The 20443-nt window shown below is 43.4% G+C and overlaps 1 protein-coding gene and 1 long non-coding RNA gene across 3 annotated transcripts in view; one reads left to right on the top strand and one right to left on the bottom strand.

The window, feature by feature from the left end:
• The window catches only part of LOC105428825 (uncharacterized), a 66257-nt gene that overhangs the window by 42976 nt on the left and 2838 nt on the right, over nucleotides 1-20443 (bottom strand). For both annotated transcript variants that reach the window (XM_089084682.1, XM_011641343.2), the window contains exons 7-16: nucleotides 9592-9861; nucleotides 8086-8334; nucleotides 6339-6673; nucleotides 5640-6177; nucleotides 5013-5419; nucleotides 4760-4889; nucleotides 4193-4654; nucleotides 3934-4104; nucleotides 3122-3256; nucleotides 2267-2372 (exon numbers count right to left, since the gene is read on the bottom strand). In XM_089084682.1, coding sequence (XP_088940808.1) covers nucleotides 2267-2372; nucleotides 3122-3256; nucleotides 3934-4104; nucleotides 4193-4654; nucleotides 4760-4889; nucleotides 5013-5419; nucleotides 5640-6177; nucleotides 6339-6673; nucleotides 8086-8334; nucleotides 9592-9861 — 2803 coding nt within the window. The remainder of the gene's footprint in view (nucleotides 1-2266; nucleotides 2373-3121; nucleotides 3257-3933; nucleotides 4105-4192; nucleotides 4655-4759; nucleotides 4890-5012; nucleotides 5420-5639; nucleotides 6178-6338; nucleotides 6674-8085; nucleotides 8335-9591; nucleotides 9862-20443) is intronic.
• Nucleotides 16939-19470, top strand: LOC148934525 (uncharacterized). Its single transcript, XR_016141293.1, has 2 exons — nucleotides 16939-18139; nucleotides 18508-19470. It is a non-coding gene; the product is annotated as an uncharacterized LOC148934525 (long non-coding RNA).

Below are 20443 nucleotides of genomic sequence, written 5' to 3'. Positions count from 1 at the left end.
GGTGAAATACATACGCGAGTTGGTCGGGGTGACCTTCTCCCTTTGTGCAAGCATCGGAGCGAGTTGCATCGCCGGGGGCGGCAAACCCGCAGACGGCAGGTGGACGCAAGGTGGTTCTCGGGGAGGCGCGGGGAGAGTTTCCTGTCGAAATAATCGCGGCGGATAATGGATGGCTAAAACGCGGGCGCGACGGGCGAACGTCCAATGACGCTCGGACGCATCGAAACACTGCGACGCGCTCGCGGCGCGGGCGCGAGCGCGAGCACCGAGCCCACGTGACGGCTTGAACGTAGCAGCGATTCGCGAGCGCGCGTCGCGCCGATTGCCCCCGCGGAGGCAAATTCCGATTCGTTAATTATAATCTAACCAGGACCATCAAGCCAGTCGGGATTGGCCGTGTCCGATCGCAAAGTGGTCGAACGAGACGCTGAAGTAAGACTAATAATAAGCGAATCAGCCAATCAAGTCAAAAATAAATAGAAACGTACGATTTTCTTATTTTAAAATTCTTGGTTATAATTAAGGCTAGCCGCATGTAGGAAAAAAACAAACGATAAAATCATGAGCAGTAGGCAAATTCATCAATCAAAGTCAAGAGCTTGAAAATGATAATCTTGAGTTCTCTGAGTGCTTGTGTTTTTCTTTATGCTACTGGCTTTGCTTACCATTTAAATTTTTACGTCGCTCGCATTTTTCCATGTGTTACTTTCCGGTAAAAAATTTTCCATATAATTAGATATAATTGTATGTAATTACATATAAGATATTATATATAAAATATGTCCATATATAAAAAAATATATAAATGTATATATTAATACGTAATTATATATTTTTGTGGACATATTCCATATGTAATTATATATATATATATATATATGGGAAAATTTTTACCAGGTCGGCTGAGGCCGCACCACCGGTTTCTACAATCCTGGGCGATGTCTAAGTCATATAAGGCGCGACTCTCGGACACGTTCGTGTTACATGCGCGGCGTGCGTATCCACCTACGCGCACCCACGTGCACGCGCGCGATCGGCGACCAAACGATCTCGGTTAGATTTACGATCGGAGTAAATCCGATCTGACGCTTATACGGCACGCTTAATACGGTTAATGCGGACCGTAAAACAGCCAGGAGCTTTCGTTCGAACGCGTTACACTCGCGATATATCGATGCCTCCTCTGAACAATATATGACGCGCGATTTGCCGAACGATTTACAATGCGTCGCGTGGTCGTTAGAAATATAGACATTTTCATCTTCTGCTTTCTCCTACGCTCGACTGCGCCTATCCGAGCCTTTGTTGGCTAGAAAGCAAACTGCGTCGTGTCTAGCGTCGATCTAGATGCCACGAGAGCGCACGTTATTGTTTCCCGCTCGTTATTTTAATTACAATGTGTATTTTGCTACTCTTAGTTTCTCGTGTAACGAGCGTCTATAAAATTAATATATTAACACGTGTAAATTTTATTATATATACCTCATTACATATACCTCAGCGCCGTAAGGCGGTTCTGTCTTTCCACATTCACATACCTAAATAACTAAATAAGTTCGCGAAGTAAAAGTTCGCCAAGAGCTGAAAATATCGCATTTATCGAGTAATAATAAGCACTGTGCAGAACGCAAGGGATTAAAATAAATAGAAAATATTAGATGCATTTCTATGAAATATGTTAATAAGCCGACATATAGTTAACATAAAGATTTTTATTTAACATAAATAATAAGGTACAAATAAATAAAATAGATAAATATTAGTTGGATTAAAATGTGGTTCGACTTTCCCACGTTTCCAAGTCAACGGTTCATGAATGTGAATGTTACGCCGCTCGAATTACGGTAGCGTTTTCGCAATGACATAGATTACGGCTAATTTTGACACAGCCCTATTGAACACGATACTTTTCTTGGTGCGCTTACTGATAGTAGAAAAAGACCTTCGTGTAATGGTAGATAAAATTTTTATGCGATAGAAACAGACACTCACGTTTTTGTTATCTGTTCATCGATTGAAAAAAATAAACGCGATTACTGATAATATAAGATAACGACAGATACACAATGCGATGAAACAACAGGAGTATTCTCATGTCACTTTGTATAAAAGTCGATCTCACATGTAATATACAATAAGAAAAATGTCAATGTCTGGAAGATATCAGTTTTCACCGCGTACCATCAGGAAATAAGAACAAGCCCACTTAGGCACAGAATAGTAGTTAAGAAGAGTAACATGAAGTTAGTTAATTGCTTGTACTCACCGCGAACTTGTTTCAAATATTTTTCATATCGCAAGTATCCATTCTGCGATTCCAGCACGGCCTGCAAACACCCTAAGTTTTCTTTACACGCAGACTCCACTTCGGCCTATTGGAGATAGAAAGGATAAATTCCATTAACTAACGTGTCTACACTATCACGACACAAATCAAATAAAATTGTACTATTAATCACTTTGATACTACTTTATTTGATACTACTTAATTAATATATTATTAACAAAAAGAGTATTTCCTATGATCAAATGATGTAATCTTAATTTATCACAAAATATTGCAAGACTGCAGTTTATAATTTACTACATAAAGGTTTTATAATAGAAAAAAGATAACTACTAAAGACATAAAGAATCATGCATATAAATAATTAAAGACTAAATTTTTTAGAATTTTCAGAAAGGTAACTAAAGGAAAAAAATAGAAAGGATAATAACTACAAATCTTAATATATAAAATAACAAAACAGAGTAAAATTACACATAAATCTCATTCATGTTACAAGAGCACAAAATTTCTTGTCTTTAAGAATCATAAAATATATTGTAAGAAGGAAATAAAATATAACTTACAGTTATCGATAATATAGGATAGAAAAAAAGAAAGGAGGCAACATTATAATGCAAATTTAAGTTAAATTTAACAAACTTTATATTTCATGCGTTTATACAATATATACGCGTACGACGTGCAAACTTAATAACATCACTACTTACGAGATGAAACGAAATAACGAATAAAGCGTATAAAGGATAAGGTAAAAACCGTAGTCCAAAAGCATCTATAAAATGTTATGGGTATAGGACACTGCATTACAAGCATTAGTAAGAAGATACGTACGAGTTCTGTGGGAACCGCGCCATTGGATCTTACAAAAGTATTTTCAGCAAGTATAAGTTGCGCTTGCGAATTTTCGGCGATTTTTCGTAAATCTTCCTCGTCATTATCACTGTCTTCCGTACTGTCGCCAATTTTCTAAAACACGATTAGACTGCGTGAACATTTGATTACATAACGAGTGGCGCCTCCTTGAAATTCATAACGTATATTCAGAACGTTACATAAATATGATACACATACATAGGCATGATCCATAAATGTATTAAGGTTGTCTACATCCGACATTTTATCTCTCTTTCTTTTCTTTGTATTAAAAATTAGTTTTTAATTATATGTCACAGTTTTACTGTCACCATTGTCTTTTTATCTTAAAGTTTGATTTAGCAATGTTGTAATTATGTAGTGTTGTAATTATGTTGTAATTATTAACAGACTTTAAAAGAGAAAGACTAGAGATAATTCATGGATTACTCACCATACTTATTTTATAGCAAATTAACATTTGCAACTTATATTATAATGAGATATTATCATAAAATTTACATGCAATTAATATTACAAAAGAATAAAACACCTCCATAATTGCTTGAAAACTTTATTTGGCCTAGCTATAATTTAAAGTAATAATGCCTTATACTGAAATGTACCTATATCGATGTAACAATCGGACATATAAGAAAATGGCACAAAATGTTTAATACTGTGAATATACATATTCAAATATATACATATTGAATCTCTCTTTTTTTTCTTTTTTTTTATAAAAAAAATACAGACACTTGATCGAGACAATATAATAGTAAGGAACGTACATGATATGTGCGAGTCTTAGGCAGTGATGAACAAGTAGGAATTGCGCTTATACTGGATGCGCATTCCGACTGACTATCGAGAAAGTTTCGATAATCATCTCCAAAATCCAGCAATCGTCGAGCTGTTTCTATATCTAATGGCTCGCTGTAAGCTTCGCTCATATATTTTTCCTATGAATCAAATAAATAAATCAATACAGAAAAAAGATAATATATTTCTAGGTTATTGTTGTAAATGTTACTATGCAATAACTGTTACCTGATAATTATCCCAAGTCTCCTCGTATAACGAATTATTACCAAGACTATTCATTTCTACATCACTATCTATATTCAACTGCTGATTGCTCAGTTCTTTGTTATTCAGCACAGTATTCATCATATCATTATTATAAGCGAAGTGTCCTTGAGCACAGTCACGATCCTCGCCTTCCGTCTCCGACGTGGAAGCAACTGACTTGCAACAGAGTAACCTGAGCGGCGTAGGATTATTGACAGGCATTCTTTCTACGTGCAATTGCTGATGGACGGTACAGCCTGAGAAAGATCCAGATTTGACGAGAGTCGTCGAATGACCATGGCAGTTTTCTTTCGAAACAATATGCGTTGTGCGATTTAGATTTATTTTGCGGGATGAGCGTTGCTGATTCGAGCTGCCATCGCTTCCCGCCGAATGATGATTAGCGTGCGCGCTTTCTGAACTAGATTCACTCTTACGGCCCTGAATAAATACGAATTGATAATTTTTACCATTCTTATTGAAGTTTAATATTTTGAAACACAAAGCGCGAAAGTCAACAGATTCTTATATCAAGATTTTCCTTACCAAAGTCTTCTTACGTAATCTATTTTTCTTTCTGCGAAATGAAATATTTCTAGCTACGCGATCATCAGGACACATAAGAGACTCCTCTAACAAAGTGGACGTCGAATTATTAAATGATTTCCGTGATCCTCTGTAATATAAACATAACAAACTTTCTACTCAACTACACAAAAAAGTAACGCAGATTGATAATTAATGAAAGTTGATTAAAACGCAAACTAGAATTATAAAAAAAAAAGAATAATGTACTTACGCAGCATCCAAGGATACGGATTTGGTAGGTGGAGTCGCGACCAATTGATGAAGCGCAGTCTCGGATATGGAGAACGGTAAGATAGGATTATTTATCTGAGCCAAATTAGGATTGTCTCCAATTTGTGAAATACAAGAAACACTCCACGGTCTAGATCCTTTCGCTTTTTGTTTCGAACGCATTATGACCTTCGGCATACTTTCGTCGGTAGGTGCCTCGTTTACAGGCGTTTTCTGAACGTAATCGAGTATCTCTTGCGAAAGGGATTGCGATATGCACCCGAGAGTACCTTCGAATCGACGATAGGTCGCGACGCTGCTCTGCAAATCGTCCGACGATATCGATTGTCTTTCTCCGTCGGATTCTTCTGTCGTGTACTCACCGCTGGCATCGCAGCTATCTAATGGCTGTAATAATATACACGCACCGTTATACATAATTATGTCAAGTTTTCTACTGTCTCGTGTTAGATCTTCCGGCGAAGTCAGCGATAAAAATAGAAAAATAATATATAATTTTACATACATAAGATTTTTATGTCAACTACGAGATTATCTGATTCGATCTAAGAAAAATACTTAATCTAACTCTGTTCTGATTTTCTAGAAATCTATCCATCTAATTTACCTGCGATCTGCCCTCGTAGCTTCTCGACGCGTTCAACTTCAACCATTTCTTCACGCGGTCACACGCGGTCGCTCGATGATTGTTCGTCATGTTCTTCTTCTCAAATTCTAATCGCGGAAAAGTACGTCTTTCTTCACCGATCAAGTTTTCAACGTTTTTAATTAACCTTTGGATATTCAATTTATCGTTTTTCTTTTCGTCATCGCTATCTCTTTGCTGAGCCTCGTGATCATCGCGTTCCACGCTCATTTCTTTCTTGCTGTCCAAATTCTTTTTCTGCGCAAAATGCATTTTTTCGGAGAGATCAACCCGCGGACTCTCGCCAAAATCCAGACGGACCACAACGTTTGTCTTTCGCTGTTCCGAGACGACAACCGAGCTGTTTTGAGCTCGGGCAGAGGTGTAGGTCCACTCCTCCTCGGAGGAATCGTCCACTGTATTGGGGGATTCCTGGACCAGCTGACCACAATCTGTCTCGGAGTCGGTGTCGAGGTGCCTGAAGTAGAAAGTACCGCAGTTCTTCGATTTCCTGTCGGACCTAAACATCAGGAAACAATCTGGTGTCGTTTGCTGTTTCGACGGAACTCATTAGCAATCTAATGGGCGATCAATCCTCGTACGATTTTACCGTTGCGAGATAATGAGGCGAGACGGGAAGAAAAGGAAACGGGGAAGAAAAGAAGAAAACAAAGAACTCACGTGTTGAACGAAGCAGCCTCGTGCGTTGCTCCGCGTTTCGCAAGTTCGCTCGTCGTCCGCAGGCCGTTATTCGATTTTTCCGTACTTTCGATTTGCACGGCGCCCCCCGCGTCGATTTCGTCGCACGTCTCCTGCATCGCCGCCGTCGACGTTGTTATCGGCACGGTGTCCGGTGTGGGCGGCATGTCGTGTTGCTCGCTGTCGCTCGCTCCGCTTTCCTCGACGTCACCCTCCTCCCCTCGGTCTCCCGCGATGGACGTAGTGGAAGTAGTGTCCTCTCGTCTTACCGGCTCGTCGGACCTCGCGTCCATCACACACAGCTGACACAGTTCATCCTGCGTGCCGTAGAAAGTACGTTGTGTACTATCAATTATTGATAGCTGAGTCATCAGCGCGCGGCAATATTTTTTAACAAATTCTCGCGCGATCTCGAACTCGGTCGATTAGTAAACAAGATTTCTAAAGGATCAATCTCGCTCTCATTTTCATTCCGCGTCGTTTTATTCGCGTAGCGTAGAAAGATCGACAACGAGAGCTACTTCTCTTCGTATTGATCAAACGCGAGTTTTTAAAACCTACGGTGATATCGGTGTAGTAAAGATAAAAGAATAACTCGAACGGGCACGGATATCTGTGATTTCGACAGGCTACTTTGAAAAGTAGATCTTTCGCAAGGTCTCCGCCCAATTCGGACGCTACGGTTTTTTTTTTTTTTTTTTTTTTTTTTTTCTTACAAATTGGACCGCTACTTTTTATCGAGATCACCGTCTGACGTCTGGTGTAACAGACTCCTTACTGTATATGCGTGTCCGCGATTCGCTTTACAGAAGCCGTTCCTCCTCGCTCCTAGGCTTTGTCCACTTAACACATTCGGGTACGCGGCTATTTTCTAGCCTACGCAGCGTAAAGTGGCAGTAACAGCGCTCTCTTATCTTTCGTTAAGGCTTAAAGGCTTGATTTAACTCGCGCGGTTGCAAGATTCCAAAGTGGAAGCGCGCAATTCGCGAGACGTACTTTGCTTGGATCCGCTCATCGAGGTCAATTAAGCGTTAATGAAAATTCTCGTCTATCACACTAACCTACAATGACAATAATTAATTACAGTTCCGTCCATTATCGGAAAAATGCCTACGGTACTCGGCTCGGAGAGTAGAGTTAATAATATTTCTACGCATGAATCGCGCGGCGCTTGAAAACCGGGTCAATGACTTGTAATAGTCGTGTTTCACGACAGAAGAATGAAGAACAATAGCGGCTGTCGATTCGTGGAACAACTACAAGGCACTTCCTGTCTTTTGCAATTATTTGCAAAAATCGCCGAAGAGAGAAAAACGCAAAAAAAAAAAAAAAAAAAAAAAATTAGACTTTCGCACACGGACTAAAAATCGCAGAAGAGCAGCACGGGTGCTCTCTCGTTTAATCTAAAATTTATATCTAAACTTTATTTACATTGGTAGCGTCGCCGAGACCGAGAAGCACTCTTATCATTCTTAGATTATTTCTACATTCCACTGGAAGAGACAAACATAGCTTCCGTCAGTCGCGTGATTCATTCCCGGCGCGATTGGTAATATTTCTATAACGACACGAGTCCTCGGCCCGTGCTCGCCGTTGCGGTCACGACGAAAACGAACGGAGAGCGTGTTTCAATTTGCGAATAATGGCAAATCTCTCCGATCGAATAACTGCGTAATCTCCTAAAACTTCCGCTTCTCGCTCGGCTCGTTCGCTCGGTAAATTCACGTACCTCGAAATACGATCCCTCGCCGATGGATCGGTTCTCGGAAAGGTCGTCGCTGTCGGACTGGTCGCTCCTCGCGGATGCTGGATGATCGGAGTACTCGGATCTCGAGCGTCTCGCGCGTTCGCGTCTGCGCGCCGAGCGAGTCGACTGTCCCGACTGCGATTCCGCTCCGGAGCCGCGCGATCGTCCGCGGCTGAGACGGGGCTGTTTCGTGACTGGTTCCTCGTCGCTGTCGCTGCGGGGCACGGCGTTCTGAAATATGAAATCGTATTCCCTTTTACACGACGATCGCCACACAACGCAGGGCCAGGCGATCGATCCCGAGAACGGATTTGTATTATTGTTCGCGATATCTCCGCAGCTCGTTATCGTGCTCCAAAACGCGCTGAGCGGTACGCTTCTGCGTACGGAGGCCGGCACTTATCTTGTTTTAATAAAGTTTTATCAGCCGCTCGCTATCAGCGCGGCTGTGTCGTGTTCTACGCGATTGGAATTGACGCGAAAGAGAAAGAGTATTATAGTCGGTAGGACGCCTGACGCGTTACTGACGAGTTACCCTGTCCAAAGACCGGATCTTGTACCTTCGACGAGATATACCTGAGACAGGTCCCAAAGAAAACCTCACGACGAGATTTTACAAGTTAAACAGGTAAAGGGCAAGCGTGAAGAATGGTTGGGACGGCAGGTAAGTTCGTAAGAATGCGAGAAAAGATCTGCATCTTAATATTTTATACAGCCGATTATTTTAGCTCGATATTACGATGTAAATATTTACTTCTTGTTACATTAAATAAGGCTTCTAGGCCTATCCATCTCACGTTTGTTTTGTAACTCTCACTAAAAAGATTTATCAGACTATTTCATCTCACGTTGAAATTTTCAATTTATCAGTAATCTTTATACTCTATTTGTCGATACATAAATCATTAAGTTTAATTGAAGGAAAGTTATTTCATATAAAAACGAGTGCCTGCGTCCGCAGCGAGATTCGAAATATATATTCTACTTGGAGCTTTCTTTCTGTACGAGCAGCGAATAAAACGTAATCGCCGCGACTACTCAATATACTATTCTTAATGGCCGTCAATTGTGAAGAATCTCCGTCAATTGCAACCACTAGCAGATTATTGCTCGGCTCCACCCTTTATTTCCTGACATCGCCCATTCGTTCGTGCTCGTCGATCGATATTGTTCGATGTGCTTTCCCACAAAATACCGACGAAGTTTAATACAAAGCGATGGAGAACGCGCACAATAATCATTTTACATTTTAATTATATTTTATTTACATTTTAATTATCCTTTCGCGCGCCTTTTTGCCTTCCTTAGAATGCACCGAGTTAAAATCACAAAGTGATAAAGACTTGTAATCATCTCCGAGAAAATTGAATGCTTTTATTCGTAAGTGTGCCGTTTAATCGGCATCGACTCTTCGCGTCTCAACTAAGATATAAAGGTAAGAAACGGTTCCTCCGTGAAAGGTAAGAAACGAATAATAGAAACCGTTACCTTATTTTTACTCTTATTTATACGAGATATGAGGGCCTCGATGTGACACTGCCACTCCAAGGCACGTAGAAACAGGAGATGCCAATGTCGCTCCAATGAGTATACTATCTGCAAAGGCTGCGAGGATTGCTGCTTCTTTCTTCGATGCTGTTCCTGTTCTTGTTGCTCTTGCTGCTGTTGCTGTTGTTGTTGCTGCTGCGTGAAAATTTCTCCCAATTTGACAACCGACCTGACGATACGCCCGTGCGCCTTTATATCTCGTTGGAGTACCTGTGCACAGAAATTTATCACGAAATTTATTACTCATCAACAATCCTCAATTAACGAGAAAAAAAAAATAAAAACATAAATTAATCTTTATCGTGAATCTAAAATCTAGGTAGAAAAATCAACACAGAAATCGAAACTCTTCTTCGGAGTGATTTCTCAATTACTGGCATCAATTTTCCCGTCTAACTAAATCCTCGCGTCGTAACGTCTCTCACGTAGATTTTAAATCTAGTCGCGCGAGACGAATAGCTATCCAATGACACCGACATCGACACCGATTAATAATCCGCCGGCGAGGACCAGCGGATTACATCGATCTCGCAGTCGGAGGAAAGTAAGCGCGCTTAGGAGCGCGGAAAAACATGAACCGCACGCCAACCAGAACGTAAAGGTTAAACGCGTGCGTACAAAAGAAACGTTTAAAATTCTTTATGACTTCCGCGAAGTAAGTCAAAGCCGTCGGAGAGTCGGCCGATAAATCCAGGCTCATTTTCTCTGCCCCCCCCCCCCCTCTCCCCCCCCTCTCTCTCTCTCGATTCCGCGCGGTGTAAATCGTAGCGCGCGCTCCTCCAGATCGCGCCTCTAAATCTCCCCGGGAGACAAAGGTGTTGGATATCACCGTCCACCGTCCACCGTCCACCGTGGCCCGTATTAGCCCACTTTCTCTGATAGATTGCATATGATTACGCGTGATTGTTCTACTTATCTCGCGGCACGACGCGGTCGTCGCCGGCCGTTTTCGCGAGCAAGTCCGCGTATCGCAGTTTGCTTTCACGCGCGTACTCCTCGTACAACTCCTTGCGTACGCGATTAACGCCTTTTTTTTTCCTCTCTTTTCCTTCCTCCTCCTCCTCCTCTTACGTCGCTTCATCTTGTTGTCAATTTCTCATTCGAACAAAAGGAACGGCGCAAACCAGCGGCGAGGAACCAGCCTCGTTATGAAAGCGCGGATATCTCTCCGACAGGATACGAAGTGCGTGCACGCATAAATCAAGCTACTCATACAGCTTGGACGACTCTATTCGTAGAATTTCGCTGCAAAGTCTTTGCGTTAGAATCTGCCGCCGTGGGAACAATGGAAGGAATTCAAACTGCTGCAGTCGTAGTACGGACCATACATTTTTATTTGTACTTACGAGATGAATTGTAAACGCGAAAACGCGAAACTCATCCAAATGAAATTGCATGCAAGACGCGAGTTGATTATTATTATTTTTAATCTCACGCGTTTTATACGAAACATTCAATTATACTGATTTTAATTTTGCTCTTTATCCCAAAATTATGTAAATAAATTTGTATATAATAGTCTTTAATATAAACCATTTCAGAGAGAGAGAGAGAGAGAAATTAACGCAAATAATCAAATTCGCTATTTTTATATCAATTGAATTGAAGCTGATGATTTTTGATTTTTTACATTTAATTTTCCATATAAATTTAATCTGCTTCATATAAAAACTTTATTATTATTTTATTAGATAGTTTATTACCTTTATATTTATTATTTAAATATTATTTTTTAATATTTTTAATGTTTTTTTTACACACCATATGTTGCACCGTCAATTTTATGTTTAAATACAACGCTCATATCCATTCCGGCTTCCAGGAAATTGGTGCAATTTTATGCGTTAAAGCATCCGGTTTATAGAGAACTGAAGTATCGGAAGTTGACGTCATACATAGGAAGCTTATCAATGAAAGGAATTTATATATATTATCGTAAGAATACAGATATTACCCTCTTATCGATATTCAATTTTTCATCTCATTCGCATACATGAGAATGTAAGAAGTATCCGGTATCTCGACGGACATTGGATACCAACTTTCCGTCGACATTCCACCTCGAGCGCGCGGAATGTATATACGACTGCACGCATGGAATCTGATAAGGAACAAGTAGGGTGGCTCGTGACAAAATGTGTGCTAAGGAGGTCGTAAAGGAATAATAAAACTCGCCGCGCCGCGATTTTCAATCGCCGGGCGCGCGCTTTCATGGGAAAGTTTCAGAATTAAGAATCGTAAGGAACGAGTTGTGCGCGCCACACGCACGCACTGCGTACTGTCGTATGCGTACGCTGAAAAGAGAACCGGCCTTAGTCAAGGTAGGATGTAATTTATAGTTGAATCCACGAGAGACGCGCAGCTGCTCGGTGTCAAGCCGTCGCGTGGAACACGCGCGAGACGCAGAGACGCGCGGCAGCATCGGCGGCGGTCCCCGGACGGTCCCCGTGAATTGCCGGTTGTTATTGACATTCAGCGATACCGCGATAGTTTCACACCACGGTTCACACACGATGACACACGCGACGCGCTACCAGTCGCAGAATATTCGCTTATCCGCTTATTTGCATACATAACGGGCAGGTATATTCGTAAATTCATGCCCATAATCCGCTAATCTTTTGATAGGAGAGGTTTGCGCCGTCCGGGGAAACGGTGGTTCCCGAGAAAGGACAGGCGGAGATTGAGATTGAGAAAATTACGGAGAAATTGCAATGTGCGGGAATTGAGAAATTGACGAGTGCGACGAAAAATTGAAGAGGCCACGGAAAAGAGAGATGCATAAAGAGAAAACTAATCTCCTCCCACGATTATTTATGAATGAAGTGGTCGCTCGAAGAGGTCATTCTTTTCCCGAGGTGGAAATTAAAAGCAGCCGGTCTTTCCGGCACTTCGACTTTCCAGGCTCCTCGACTTGTTTCCATCCCACTTGTCAGAGTGTCGTCGGCTCATCTCTCAAGTTGAAGGCCTCGCCGTTGACGGCGCGGGGCAACAACCTTGGCACGCCGCGGCTTAGGAAATTCATCGCGCGCATTGAAAAATCAATGTGAAGGCCAACCTGGTCACTTTTCCTTTCCTCGCCGGGTTTCGCCCCGCGGCGAAACATCGCTATTTTTGCGGCGGTACCTCCCCCTCCCCTCCCGCTCGCCGTGACAATGACACCGTTGAAAATATTACGCGATGCGACAGGAAGCAGGTTGCGCGGGCGGACGTAACGCATGACGTTAATGTCATGCAAGATGCGGGCTCTCAACGACACGCAACGCCCGCGGTTCCCAGACACGTCCGTAATCCTGTCGCACGGTGGTGATAATGTGTCCTTATGTCGGTCGACGATGACGAGTGAAACGGCACATCGGATCACGCGAGAACTCGCGGCGATAGTAAAAGTAGATAAGCTTAGAGCGGCTCTGTGTATTGAATAATTCAACAAACCTGATTATTATCTCACGTTACGAAATTAACAATCGTTAGATGCAAGAGACATAATTGAGTTTCTACGCGAGGAAATGAAAATTTGTTGAGATTCCGTGGTGTGGGCGCGCTTGATAAATTGGATTTGCCGAGATAAAAGTAAAAATAAATACGACCGAGCGAGTCATAACTCGTCATAGGAAATTAGATTTTACGTTTTAATCGAACCAGCGCCAGTATCTCGAATACCCGCGAGAACGCGAGGCTTTGATGAATTAAATTAATGGCAGCACAGCGGATATGTTCTATTATCTAACACACGCGATACAGCGCGGTATCGGCGCGCTTGTCAAAATATTGCCGGCCTACAACGTTAGAACGTTTTTTAACATTGCATAAGTACACGTTTCGTTTTCAGAGCATGACTGTCCGCGATACACCGCTCGTATCGATTTCGATCGGTGGAAAACGCTGTAGAGAGACGCGGGTATCATGACTGGCGAAAAAAACGGGACGATATCACCACAGAATGGAGATTAATCTGAGACGAACGCGAGCCGATAACTCTCTGGGCGCGGCTGTACCTCCGAGCGATTCGAAGACCAACGCTGGCTGCTGGATCGCTTAAATTGTTTCGAAGAATAGATCGTCCCATGCTACGATTCTCTACAGGGTGTCCCGACTAAATAGGGACATTTGAATATCCGCGTTTTTCGGCCATATAAATCATATATATATATATATATATATATATATAATACATTTCATACGGAACCACGAAATTTTTTTATAAAATTTAATATATTTTTTTATTCTGCGACAGAGGTAAAACGATTGGTTTCGTTCTTCTTTTCAGAAATAAAATAATTTGCACGATTATAATTAGAGAAAAAATATTAAAGTAAAAATTATTACATCCAAGGAATTTTCTAACTCTAAATGATAATATATATATATATTATTATTGCTGTTTAGTATTTCGGCTTATATATTAGTTATATGGCTTGATTTCGATAAAGATTTCTTCATCGAGAACGCCCCATATATTTCCAACGAAGTCGCAGAAGAGCGGTGTTATTACCGCGCCGCTTCTTTCAATCCAGGTTGAACGCTCTATCGAGAAATCTCTTTCGGCATACAATCTAATCATGATTTATCGACACGCTCTGTACGATGAGTAAGACTGTCTACTGCCACTGCCTGGAGAAAGTTAATTTGTCATTACTGTCGTTGTGTTTTGCCATGTAAAAATTTTTTTTTTATACGCCACACTTTTATGCAATTTTCTTATTTTGCCGATGTCCCCGAGATAAATTCTCGCTGTGCCACCAGGAAACAATTATTTTTCCCGGTGTTGCCTTTGCGCGCGCCTCGCGCATCTCCGCCGACAGGCGAACGAGCCAATATTCATTAAAGCAGTTAATGTCCTGTTAAGAAAAGGACTCATCCAATCTCCAGCGATTCACGAGGCAGGATTCAAGTTTCTACTTTGTGTGGGAAAGAGAAAGTGCACACTCCACCGATACTAATTTCTTCACCTCCTCCGTGTAGTCTTGCGTTTATTCTTGAAAAACGATGTCACGGTGCGCCGCGGTATATTATTTGAGGTCGCACTGGTAAATGTGGAAGGTTAAGTCGCAGGTAAAACGTAGTAATCGACCGCGAGGCTAAGACCACCACAGGCACTTAGTGCGCTCACTAAGCGATTTTTACTTCCGCGACCAGCGGGACGTGCCGACGTTATCTAAGAATTCAAGATACCGAGGGTAACTGTAGGCAAAACTACACGGCGGTAGTTTGGCGAGTCTAGCGGTAAGCCTCCCACATGGCATATTTTACAACGGGCACGCAGAAAAATCACCGTCCACTCGCATCCGTATCGTTTGTGCATTAGCATTATTTTATCTCGGCGAGATCTTGCGGTTTCTCGATCCTTTTTACATAATCTCCGTCTATTACATATTTTTATTAGAAATTGTAATTACTTCTTCTTTCTTCTGTACACTTAACGTTTCTTATTGCTGCCATTCTCTTTTTTTTTCCCCTTTGGTCTCACTCGCGCGAGTTCTCCTTGCGTTTCTTTCTCGTACAATTTTTATGTAATTTATTTTCCTCTACTTTTCTTCCACGTTACCCTTTCGCGTTTCTTAGAAAACTCTTCTCAGGATAAAATAAACTATGATATACCGTTACCATATTAGTCCCATGTATATGAAGCGAATCGATTTATTACGAGATCGTAATCTAATTTTAACGTATAAAAATATAATTTAAACGTGCTTTTTTTGTATATATTAAGATGTTTCTTCAGCTCTTGAAAGCCTTCGTTGCTTAAAGGATACGCTACAAGTCCCATCCAACTCGGAAATGGTGGTCACATCAGTGTTCCTAGTTAACGGGTGACGCCAGACGAATGAGTCAGCGCACGCATACATGCAGAGGCAAACGACTCTATAATATGACCGGCTACAATGGAAAAAAAAAAAAAAAACGCATCGACTTTCCGGCAACGTGGATAATATTAACCTTTCGATTATATACGGTCACTGCGATGGTGTGCGTTAAAAAGACGGCGGGTCTCCTGATGATCTGATTCAAATCAAGCCGTTAACGTTGTCGTCCGCGTCGCGTGTAAAATTTGCAGTCGCGGCTCTTCTTACTCATCGTGATTCGTAAATTCTTCTTATAAAACCTCATGTAATACGTCATCTGCAATTCTCCTCCAGCGCGAGAACAACCGCCGCCGTAAGGCTTCCTTTTTATGCAGCCATCGAGCTATAATGTCTCGAACGTGTTGCAATATCGTCGCAATAAGGCTTCCCGCGAGACTTTCAAATATTAAACCCGACTATCCATTTGAATCGAGTAAAACTCAATTAAGATATACCCTCTTAATTTTCAAGAGCTCCAAGCTCTTAACGCCGCAAAGCGGTTCGGTAATTAAATCCCCGACGAAACACTTCCACCACGTATGTAGGACAGAATGCAAATTATCCGCCGGGCAACGGTCACGATAAAGCAATCTCGTTCTCGGAGCAACAATCGCGAACGTGCGGATTGTGGCGTACGCACGTACTGATTTCGCGTCGCGCAAAAGTTATGCGCCGCGTAATCGTAAATCTCGCGGGCGTCGTAGAGAGAGAAAAAAAAAAAAAAAAGAAGTATCAGCTGATACAAAAATTTTCTAGTCCCTTTCACTCGCAGCGCGCCGCGCGCGCGATGGTGACGCAAGCACGACAGCACTCGCGAGTTTCCATCGCGAGTATCCTCGCGATCATGCATCGCGTGCGCGATGCATATTGGCGCGAGGAGTGATTACAGGGAGTGATTCCTCCGCGTAAAAGAGGAATACGGCCGTGTGCGGCGGCGAATCGTCCGGGACGTTTCACCTTTCGGCGATACTCCGTAATTTCCGCCTGATTTTTTTTTTTTTTTTTCACCGGCGTAATTTGAAGATTGAGCCTTTTTAATGCGATATATTCAAATTGCAGGTGTGTCGAGACGCGAATAAGATCACGTCCGGGACCTTAACGCTCGCAGCTGCTAACCGAGTTATCCAGGCCGTCCTCACCTCATTTCTCCGCCGCGTTTCTGCCCGCTGGGAATTCGGTATTCCGCGGTAGAATAATTCCGGTTTTGTCAATGCCCACGGATTTGCGGTTTCGCGAGCGTCTCGTAAATCTTGAAGCGGCCTTCTAACGGCGTACCCGGAGAATTGACTGCCTGGTGAAGTGGCCAAATTGCATATCGCTGATAAGGCTCGTAAATCAGGTTGTTATCGAACACGTAGCCGTCCGAACTTTGAATTAAGTTGACATTATTTTTACTCACGAAAATCCCTTGCAATCTTATCGCGAACGTTAACAATTTTTATCGGGAGTTGTTAAAAAAAAGATGATAAGCAGAGTTTGTAAATTGGCATGAGACAAATAATACAAAATATCCTTGAAAATATTGGCAAAAATAAATCATTCGTTGTAAAAATATTACTCGATAAGTTTAAAATCATACAAATAACACGTAACAAAATTTAATGACACTTGATAAAAACATATGGGAAATCGATTTATGAAATCGGATTAGATATAAACATCAGGTAGCAGGAGATATCGCAGCGACTTCACTTATGCATACTGCGGTTTGCGTAATCGCGTGCGGTCGTCGTATCAATTAAGGATTTAATTTGTAAACTTAATGGCATGATATTATGCGGAATAGAAAACAAGAATAATCTTCCCGTTGCGGCCGGGATTTCCCTCGCCGCCAATTCGGATCTATTTAAAAATCTGTTACGACTGCTCACGAAAAGTTTCTAACGAGCGAGAGATCGTTTTTTCTTTCGGAAGGAGGGCAATCATCCTAATGTCGCGCGAGAGCATGGAGTTCCGTGTGTGACGAGCGCGGCCGTGCGGCTTCCAAAAATATCCGCAACTGGTTCAAAAGCCGAACGGCTACTGTCCGGCTTTACGGCATTTTCTCCGAGCTCGCGCCGCGTGTGCCGCGCGCTGGCCAAACTGGCTACCAAATATTAATTAGCCATATTACAGCCGTTGATGTCAAAGCGACCTGATGTCCCTCGGACTTTCTCCCTTAAGTGATATGCAACCGGCAGATAAACTGGCGAACGAGTTGCACTCGACGACACCGTGATGTAAGTGGTATATTGTGGGCGCCGAATAGAAAGTCGAAAGGATGACAGGACAATACGTTTCCCTTTCCTCTCCCTCCCACTGACGGATAATTAAATTTAAATTTAATTCAGTGACTGGCGGCGGCGAATCGGCGCAATTACCGGATACTCCGGCGTACGACTGACTCCATAAAATTCCACAAAGATCTACTTTCTCTCTATACGGGCAATTCCACTGTGAACTCGCCTGACCTCGAGCGACCGACTTCAACATCCGACGAATGTCGTTCAACGGAGCATCCACGCAACGCGACGCGGAGTGTCGATGACCAAACGCGGCGGCGGCGGCGGCGGCGGCGGGAAATAATATGTGGACCGGAGCTCGAACCTCGCGAGTGTGCGGCAAAATCGGAGCACGAACGTGGAGATCGATATATGCCAGAGGTATGCGGTTAAATGTGAGATAAGTAGGTGCGCGATTGATCGAGGTGTGCACGAAGCAAAACGGCTTCCCGATTTTCACGATCTTATCTCGCCGATAACAGCCGGCATTATTATTATTATGCGTCTCGCTTTATCGGACACCATTGAGAATTGACATAACGTCGAAAATAAAATAGCGACGCGGGGTGCAACGTGACTTTTTGCACGATCGGATTTTCCTTTCGTCTTTTAGCACGAAAGGAAAATCCGATATGTAATGACGGCCTCACGCTTCGTGAGCCATTCGCGATCGTATCGGAGATGCCTTACCTAGACCAGTCTGATGGCGTTCGCCCGTAATTGCTTCATTGTTTCATTGTGTTTTTCAGTGTAACAATAACGGGACAAATATCACAATGAATCTCAGTCGCGCTGCACCGCGAGGGAACGGTCGGACCGTCGGAATCGGTTTCAAGGTGTTAATCTCGAATGAAAAAAAAAAAAAACAATAAAGAGGAACGACTCGACGAGGAGGAAATTGGGTTTCGGTTAGCAACAACGCGTGTAAAATATTGAGATGAACGCAATGAGTTGGCCAAGCAGGAAAATATAGCATATCTCTCTCTCTCTCTCTCTCTCTCTCTCTCTCTCTCTCTCTCTCTCTCTCTCACTCCGCATCGGAACTCGAAACACCGACTTTCACGTTCTAAATTCCATTATCTTTGCTGCACGCTTTTTACGTCCACGTGCCTCGAAACAATGCCGTTTAATCAGCAGTTAGATCAACCACGGCGAAGCGATCTGACGGATCGATACTCGAGCGAGCACTCCGTTGAAATTTCCTCGTGTAATTAAGAGAGAAATTATAAGTCCTCCATCGAGCGAGCTTACCAAAATGCATATCCACCAGGCCGAGGAGGAAGAGTGGCGCACCGTTGTATCTCAGTGAAGATGTCTGTCGACATGTATCACGCGTATCCACAAGTGGAGGGATCTCACCGAAGAGACCGAGGAACTGAAGAGGCGAGCACTCACGGCACTTGCGGCACTACGACGAGCACTCGCGAGCCTCGGCTACGAAGCGCGTCATTCTTTTCTTTTTTTTCCTTCTTTCCTTCTCTCTTTTTTCCTCACAGCCAATACAGACCGACGGCGAGACGACGAGACGAATCGAGACGCGTCGTTTCTTTCAAACGCCTCGGATCCCCGGTGCCCCGCTTCCTCGCGGCGGTTTCGTCGCACTCGTGCTCGTCACAACGCATGAATGACTCCTTCGCCACGCCGCGCCGCGCGGGGTCACGCCAGGGTTTCGTTCGCGGCAGCGGCAGCGGCAGCGGCAGCGGCAGCGGCGGCGGTGGCGGCGGCGGAGAAACCACGTCGAATGGACCGCACGAAGAAGTTCGAGCTCCGAGCACTGCCGTGGTATGTCTCGGTTAGACGGGATGGACGGACGGATGGAAAAACGAGTAGGAGGCGAAGGAAGAGGGGAGAGAAAGAGAAGGAGAGGCAGAGGGGGAGAGAAAGAGAGAGAAAAGCCAAGCGGCGGCTGGTTAGACCCGTAGGAAGAAAAGACTCAAGGAAGAAGAGACTCGTCTGGCTGACCCACGTTACTACAGCGATTACGACCGTGAATTCTTTCCCGGCAAGAAGAACCCCCGCTGCTTTTTGAAAACGGAGGGAACGCTGGCGGTTAAATGCCGATGGTGAGAGGCCGAAAAACTGAACCACGCGTTGCACCGAACCACGCGAGGGATGTCGCGATCACAAATCGAACACAAGGGACGCGCACCATTTGCGTTTAAATATAACGATATTTTGAGGGAAAAAAAGAAACGAAACGAAAGAACTAGACCAACTAGATAAAGAGGAGGGAGAGAGAGAGAGAGAGAGAGACGCGATAAGAATGGGGAGATGAACGCGGAGGGGAAGGATGAAAGAAGAGAGGACGAGGAGGAAGGGAATCTTGGATCAACGTGCTCGTTGTAACGTGCCTGTCCACCGGCGGCGACCGTGGAACGGCGAACTCTGTCGGCTCGTGCAGCCGGCAGGCAGCTGCCTGGTCTCTCCAGCGCTCAACGAAGCGCATCGTTTGCGTCCGAACGCGAGCCTTCGGCAAAGATCGGAGCCCGGAACAAAACAACAAACGTGAGGTACGCGCCGGCTGTTCACTCCCCACTCTGAGGTCTGTGAGTACGCCATCACATCCGTTCCTCTTAAGCCGTTGGCTTTCGTCTTAGCCAGCGAAAATTCAGCTTGGTACGCACGTGCTCGACTAACGCGTCCGACATTATTCTTAGCACGTATTCCGCCGAATCGTGCCGCTTC

This window comes from Pogonomyrmex barbatus, unplaced genomic scaffold (assembly GCF_055798465.1).
Source record: "Pogonomyrmex barbatus isolate J1 unplaced genomic scaffold, ASM5579846v1 scaffold9, whole genome shotgun sequence".
In the NCBI taxonomy this organism is placed as follows: Eukaryota; Metazoa; Arthropoda; class Insecta; order Hymenoptera; family Formicidae; genus Pogonomyrmex; species Pogonomyrmex barbatus.
This window is presented reverse-complemented; position numbering and strand designations above follow the sequence as displayed.